Source organism: Salmo salar, chromosome ssa17 (assembly GCF_905237065.1).
Source record: "Salmo salar chromosome ssa17, Ssal_v3.1, whole genome shotgun sequence".
NCBI lineage: Eukaryota > Metazoa > Chordata > Actinopteri > Salmoniformes > Salmonidae > Salmo > Salmo salar.
In genome coordinates, this window is record NC_059458.1 from 13884790 (window position 1) to 13892977 (window position 8188).

Sequence of the window (8188 nt, forward strand, 5' to 3'; positions counted from 1 at the left end):
CCTGCGGTCACTTGAACGTCATTGCTGTTCGTTTTGGATGTTTTTAAGCATACGTTTTGAAAGTCTAAAACGGATCCTTGAACGAGGCAATGTAAAACCAGCGAGATTGTGACGACTTCCTAAAATGTATCCAATGAGTTGAATGAAGGGAATGCTCTAAATGAAGGCATAGAGATTCTGTTTTAACATTATTTGGTATATCAACAATTCCACACCTAATGTCCTCAATTACTTTTAACATCTGCTTGCACAATACTCCCTATAAGACTGTCTGTAGTGTGGACACATTACCCTGTTATACAGCATGTTGCTATTTAGTTTCTCTGGTTATCTCCTGTTCTATCCTCCAGGTCTAACTTCTTACTCACTCTGCTTGGCTGTGGAATAGCATCTCTCCAATGGTGCCAGGTCAATACATCAGAGCCATTGATAAAGAGGGTATTTCTGTAGAAAAATAACTAGCATGATGAGTTAAAGGGAGATTTGCCCCTAAAGCTTACGAACAAGAAATCAACACATTGCCTTGAGCGGATCTCCCCCTTTTCCTGCTGAAATGTGAGATCTGCCTTTTTGGCTTCTCTTGTTTTGAGGTCACCTCTCCCCCTTTTGTTTTGGTTGTGTGTCCTAGGTAGGGCGGAGTGTAACAGAATAATTTTTCGACAACATTTTGTGTTATCTGTTCTGTATCTATTACGTGTTGTGTTAAACTGATGTCAGTAGGCCTACAATAATGACCTGAACGTGCATCCTGTGCAACAGAAACAAGAGTACTTAATCCAACAAGCAGATGTGATTTTGTTGAACAACATAAATATTTGGGGAATAATCTTATTTGCTCTAAAACTGTTGCAAACACCAAAATGATATTGCAGTCCAATCAAGGACAGATGCCTGCAGTCAATGTAATCTGATTGAAAGAGTATGGACTTTTTGCACGTTAACCTGACAAAACATTAAGCTAATTATAGGTCATTATCTCTTGCTGTGTTTCACATTTCTATAAGGTGATGTAACTGGTCAGGATCCACAAATCTGAGCAACTTTCAGTGTTCTGCGAGCACAATGGCAAAAGCAAAAGGCTGTATGTGCATGTGTAACTGAGTTGATATACAGCATTGAGACATGTTCACTCTTCATATCGTGAGTTCACACACACCATCCCCTCCCCCTGTCTCCTGGCTGGCCCACATCTGGTAGTGTTTTGCCACTGTGAGGTATCCCAGGCTTAGAAACCAGATCTCCTCCAGGCAGTCTTAACCCAGGGCCTGATATATATACACACACACAGTTTACTGACCTGACCCTAAGTCTCTCTGCCTGACCCCCCCCCCGCTCTCTCTTTCTGCACTCTCTCTGCTGTTTCTCTTACCCTGTCACTGGTCAATGACTCTACTCCCCCTCACTCAACCTCCACTCTTCCCCCACCTCTTCCTTTCCCCCCTTCAAACTCCACGCCATCCTCCCTTCCCTGGGCCTCCATGAAATGGGATGCTTTACAAATAAATATTAGCTTCGTCTGCAGCGCGGTGATGTACACCTCCCTCTTTACAGTTCCACACTGGCCTCTTCCAGGTAAGAATTTAGTAAACATTAAAAATCGCTTTGAGAAGCATCACTGCTACGTTATTGGAGTAAAAGTGACATTTCCAACTAACATTCAATTTTTTATCACAACCAACCCCACACTAGACAGTTCTTTTAAGACTATTTTGCTTTTATATTGTCCCGAGGCCTTGAATGGAGAATAGGCAGCATGGTAAATTCCCTCTGCATGTGACTATGTCCATGGCCAAAGTTGTTTTCATAATGTATCATGGAATGTGAGATGTCAAATAAATACTCAGTCACTGTCAAAAACATGAGAGCTCCCTCTGGTGGACAGGAATCCAGGAGTCCTAATTCAGGACATTCTTGGTTGGTATACATGTGTCAAAGTTGGAAACTATCAGGCCTGTTTTTGTTAAACATTTTATTCAAAAAAAGAAAAATGATCTGCTTCAAACCATCCGGATCAATGCCTCCATAAGGAGTCATGTGTTGCATTGACATTACTATGTGTCGCTACTGTTGTGATTCAACACAGCAAGATTATCTTGATTAAAAAAAAGACAGACAAACAAGAAAAAAACATTTAAATCCAAGAAGAGGCCAGAGAATAAACAGAAACTTTAACCCCTTAATTATCTGAACATGAACATAACTCAAATAGAAATAAAAAGAAAGGCATCATCAACTAGATTCAGCCACGGGCTGATTTTTTTCTTGAACGGGTGGTCAGAACATAATTACGAATAATTTGGAGACTGCACATTGACCAAGAAACCCAAACAGATATATCTGACTAAAACATAATTTCAAGCCTTGCTTACATGTGTATATGATCACATCTCTCTCTTTGAAACAGATATCCAAAATTAAAATCACTTGTAGCAGGTTCGCTGGTGTTTTTACAGTCTTATGTCCAACAATTAAAAATATTGTTTTTGGCCCGCGGGCAAATAAACTCACCCGCGGGCCAAATTCGGCCTGCCAGTTGGGGAACCCTGACTACGGACAGACGTTAATAATTATTAAACACAAATACTGGATGCAAAATATACATCACGATCATAAAAACATTTTTATATATCATTAGACCATATCCATCAGTGGTAGGAAACTGGGACTTTTAAACAGATTCAAAACAATGCTTTAGCATTCAGAGGCGGTATATTCCAACTTTAGGTGCGAAAGAAGCATGTGTAGCAGAGTGTAGAGAAAACCAGTCATTGTATGCATGTCATCTCAATAGGGGACATTCAGCTATGACACTGTCTGCACTACAATGTTACCTGAATTGTAAAGGAGGGAGAAAAAATGATTGTGCGAGGTGTTTAAAAGGAGAAAGAACAGATCGTCTATCCATTCTAACACAGCCGTTCTTTGTGCCCTCACACATGGAAGCTCCAATAGAGTGTGTGATCCAGATGGTGCGAAGCACAAAAGCAAAATACATACAAAATTCAAAATGAGAAAAAAATATAGCAAGTCTAATCATGCCAAAGTCCACCGGTCTGTTCCTGATACACTTCAATGACATCCTCATCTTCCATTCCAAGCTGGGGAGGGAGAGAAAGTCAGACAATGATGCAGGGGAAAGTTTATCTGCAAGCATGTTCAAGGTTCACCGAAAACAAATTGAAATGTCACCTAAATGTAATAAATAAGAAAAGGTTTATTTTAAAAGACAGTGATGGTTGTATAACCTGGGTGCCAGAGAAACAGCCTGGCACCCAGGCTACTAGCTGTATGGATGATACAAGGGAAGAGGGACGGGTTGGGGTACCTCTTTGGGGGTTTGGTTGTCTGAGATTCTCTGTCCTTCAAAAAGAAACCTTAGGGTGTTCATTGGTACACCCTGCAGGAAGGAATCACACATGGTTGCATCAGATACTGGGAACATGATGACATTCATTCTGAAGTTCTGACCCACATTGTCAAAACGAGATGGGACAATCGTTTGGCTTCATAACTACCTGTCTTTGACTGTACGATTCCTTTAGCTTCTTTAGATGTGTTGTCATCTTCACTTTGAAGTGAATTTCGCTGTTGTCCTGAAAGTAAAGATAGAATTAGGCTTTTTGTTGTTGTTGCCTAACTGGTGAACACAACATAGTCATGTGCCAGGCTTCTAGGGGTGCTTTCCCAGACTAGTCCAGGACTAAATAGCAAGATCAATGGAGAATTCCCATTTAAAATTATTTTTAGTCCAGGATATGGCCTTTTCTCAATTGGTTTTACTCAACTGCTGCATCCTCTCTCCTCCGTCCTCCTTTTGAAAAAGGTCAAAGGTAACCGAGGAGATGGAAAGTGGACGGAAATGCACTAATATGAAATGAGACTCCTCCAATGGTTTGTCATCAGGCAAATGACGTTTACAGGGTGGAATCGCAAAATAAATGTATAAAGTGATAAAAACGAATGTTGCTAGTTGTGAAATACATTTTATAGATAAAAGGATGAGTAGCATATGGTTTAAATGTTTGCATGTTTTTCTCCTTTGAGAAAACATTGGCTGATTCAAAGGGAGTGTGGCAAATTTCAAAACCTGTCCTAAGGACTCAGGTAGGATACACTTGTGCCACAGAAAGAACAATGAGCTAGTTATAAAAATATTTGCTTGTGCTTACTTACCAAAAGGAGGTTATCAAGGAAGGGAGGACCCTCTTCTATTTGCCTACTAACAAATTGGCACTCTCCTCGACCACTTAACAGTTTCCGAGAGAGGGCGGAGGAGAGAGGGAGGACAGACTTTTTCCCAAATGAGAAAAGGCCTATGGCGCCCCCAGTGTCCTTTCATATTAGCACGTATAGGAAAGGAAAAGAGGCAAGGAAGCAAACTCTGCTGTCTGAGATGCATCCACACTTCTCCATATTATCTTACCTGACCAATCACCTTCAGTTTAATGTACTCTCCATCCTTCTTCTCACTTCCATCTCCACTTGAGGGTTTTGTCTCCTGGAATATACAGAAATTAACAACTTTTGACTCCTGCAATAAGTGTCCCATTGACATGTACATACAACATTATTATGTACATACAACAGTATCAGCCAGCCTACTGCACTGTCAACATGTCACGAATCTCTCCATGGTTGCCAAACAGAATAAGTTGAATCGGTACGTAGTAGACCAAAATGGAGAACCAGGTGACATATAGCTAGCTACAATCTTGTAAAAGTAAAAACATAATGTTATACCGTTCGTGCAGTCAGTGGCACTATTTTCGATCTAGGTACCTACAGTAGATAGCTTGTGTTAGCAAACACTACTCTTCTCGGCCCACATAGCGGCTAACGTAGCTTGTTAGCTAGCATTGCTCAACCATTATTCTGTCTCTTCAACCAATTCAGACAAGCAAGACGTTAGTTAAACCGTACCCCTACCGTGTCTGACATGGTATTGCTCTTGTGATGTTTAGTTAAAATTTTAAACACTGCCTCGGGATTCTTGCTGTTTTGAGAATCAGGTACCATTAATAAAGTGACCCGGAAAATGAATAGTTCTTCTTCTTCGTCTGTGGTTTTAATATGGTGGTTGGGAACTAACTCTAATGTGCATTACCGCCCCCAACTGGACTGGATTACTGGAGCAGAGATAGGGAAGGGCTCAATCTTACCCATTATTCTCGTCTCCTTAACGAAACTAAGTACATAATTAAACACTACATCCTCTGAAGATTTTCTCAACAGTTCATAAAATCTTGTCTCTTCAACACCATTACTCCTTAAATCTAAATACTCCCTTTCCCTCCCATGTTGCTGGCACTGAAATAGCATGTGTTCCACTGTCTCCATGTTTTCCTGACTGTGTTTACATCTCCCAGTTTGATGTTTTCCTACCAGTTTCAATGTACTGTTGAGCCTTGTGTATCCCAGTCTCAGCTTTGTGACTACACTTTCCTCCCCTCTTCTCAACCTGAGGACATCCCTGCCCCCACCATTTTCCTGGATCTTATACAGGTTTCTTCCCTTTCCCTCCCTGTTCAACATTGCTTTCCATTTGTTTTTAACCACTGTTCTTATTAACACGTAGCTTCTGCTTTACTGATTGACATGTCCATGTCAACATTAGGATGTTTGAGAGCCTGCTTGGTGAGAACATCCACCTCCTCATTCCCCTCTACTCCCACATGAGCTGCTACCCAGAGGAACCTCACAAATACCCCCATCTGTCTCACCCTAAAAAGTCCCTGCAAAATCTCATACAATACATCTTGTCTGCTTTGTGACAGGAATTAAGCTCTTCAGTGCTGCACGAGTCAGAGCAGTTGACTATCCTGTCTGGCCTATCCTCCTCCACCCACTCTGCAGCCAAGAGCATAGCCAGCAACTCCATTGCGTATATGGATAAATGGCCCGTTGCTCTTTTTGTCACTGCCACCTGAAACTCAGGAACACTAAAAGCTGCACCTGTCCTCCCTGTTTTAGGGTCCTTAGATCCATCAGTGAATACAGTATATTCAAGACAGCATACAAACAGTCACCATGCCCTTACCTAACCACCTAAAACTTGCATTCAGATCTCGTTTATGCTCCCAGGACTCTAGGACCACCTTTTTTCCAGGATGTGTGACTTTATGTCCTTGAAGATTTACCCAATATGCCATGGGTAGTTATTATCTTCTCAACTTTAACGGCATCTCTCAAATCAATTCAAATTGTATTGGTCACATACACATATTTAGCAGATGTTATTGCGTGTGTAGCGAAATGCTTGTGTTCCTAGCTCCAACAGTGCAGTAATATCTAACAATTCACAACAATGCATACAGATCTAAAGTAAAAGAATGGAGTTAAGAAATATATCAATATTAGGACGGGCAATGTGGCTGCCACCGGGGGAGGTCCTGACTGCTCCACAACATATTCTTAGAGCTTGAGCCTGGATTACGCCTAGCTTTTTTAAAGATGTCAGAGCTGCTGATCCATATGCTACACTACCATAGTCCAGTGATAACATTGATATTGCTATATATAACGTTTTTAACCCCATTCTCTCCGACCCCCCCCCCGCTCCATTCCTGACAGGCAACACATCACATTCAATATTTTATCTCCTTTGATAACTTCTGTGTTAATATGTTCCGCCCATGTCATTCGAGTGTTTCGAATCAGACCTTCAGGAACCTAAACACTTCCACCGTCTCCAGCTTCCTCCCGTAGAGCTTCAGGTATATTTCCTCCTGGACATTCCTTCTAGTAGGAAACCCAGTCTGTGTTTTCTCAACGGAGAACTTGAAGCCCCACCTGAGGGACCACTGCTCAACTTCTCCGATTGCTTCTTGAACTCTCTCGGCTGTATGGGGGAATTTTTCTTCCTCTCTTCCACAGCGCCCGGTCATCCGCAAACAATCACCTCCCAATATCTGATCTCACCTGGAGAATAATTCATCAATCATAATGGAGAACAACAAAAGACTAATCACATTTCCCTGGGGGGCACCATTATCTACCTCATAGCTTTCTGACATACAGCTCCCCAACCTCACTTGTATTGATCGTTCAAAAAGGAAGTCCTTTATCCAGATAAAAACCCTTCCTCCAACCCCCATGCTATCCAGTTTGATACGCAGGCCCCCCTTCCCCCATCATACCATAGGTCTTCTCTGAATCAAAGAAAATGGCTACCACCACCTCCTTATTTGCCTGTGCCGTCCATATGACTGACTAGACCCAGTACAGGATGCATCGTTCCCCTGCCTTTCCTGAATCTGATGACATTAGGCCTCTGCTCTCCAGGAAGTACGTCAGCCTTTCTGTTATCCTCCTTTCTGAAAGTTTACAGACATGAGATGTTAATGCTATCGGTTTATAACTTGATGGATTAATAGGGTCTTTCCCTGGTTTCCGTATTTCGTCCTGCCACACCTTATTGTAAAGGTCCAATTCTTTTCCCATGATGTAACACATCTCATCCTTCTCTCCTCTGACCCTCTCTTTCCAACGCTGTCCCTCTTCCGTTAGATTATTTGAGCTGTGCACCTTCATAAATGTCTGAGCTAATATCTCTGCCTTCTCCATGTCTCTCATTGCAACAGTCTACCCACTTTTCAGCACAGGGAGATCCCGATCTCGTCTGACCCCATTCATCCTCTTAATCGTCCCCATACATCTTCCACAGAAGTAGTCCTGCCTATGTTTCCACAGAAAGTGAATAGTTTGTTTTTCTAAATAAGAGTCCTTTTAATTTTGTGCTTTGGCCATTGCATCACTAACTATTCGCCAGCTGGAGACCTAGTGGCACTGTAGAAGCAACCCGGAACATGATTTAAATACTGTAGCTAAATTGTATTGCCCAAGTGTGAATGCCAGGGTTAAATTGCAAAAACGTTGGAAGATTGAGATTGGAAGTGCATAGCAATGCACATAGTGAGATTGGAGGTGCATTGCAATGCATTCTGACCTATTATGAATCAAAACTGAATAATGTGAGAATTCTATCATAATTGTATGAATATTTTAACTATGAAGTGCAGGACTAGGAGTGCAAGTTATTAACAAATATATTTATAACTCTATTTTTCTTTTTCCTAGGTTAACCCTTCTGCCTGTGTTATCAATCTGACAGCCAAATCGAACGACCACATATTTTGATGACGAAACAAGAAGCACACACACATTTCTCTGACATCAACAAACGTGTGTT

General features: G+C 41.6%; 1 protein-coding gene across 2 annotated transcripts; it reads right to left on the reverse strand.

Moving 5' to 3' along the window:
* Window positions 1–1950: 1950 nt before the first annotated feature.
* On the reverse strand, window positions 1951–5098 carry LOC100194604 (SMT3 suppressor of mif two 3 homolog 1 (yeast)). 2 transcript variants are annotated; one of them, XR_006759917.1, is made up of 6 exons: window positions 4927–5098; window positions 4424–4498; window positions 3516–3593; window positions 3326–3397; window positions 2528–3098; window positions 1951–2489 (listed from the first exon to the last, which is right to left on the reverse strand). XR_006759917.1 is itself a non-coding variant. In NM_001139689.2 (5 exon segments), coding segments are annotated over 5 exon segments (384 nt in total). In that variant the 5' UTR covers window positions 5017–5059; the 3' UTR covers window positions 2603–3029.
* Between the last annotated feature and the right edge of the window lie 3090 nt (window positions 5099–8188).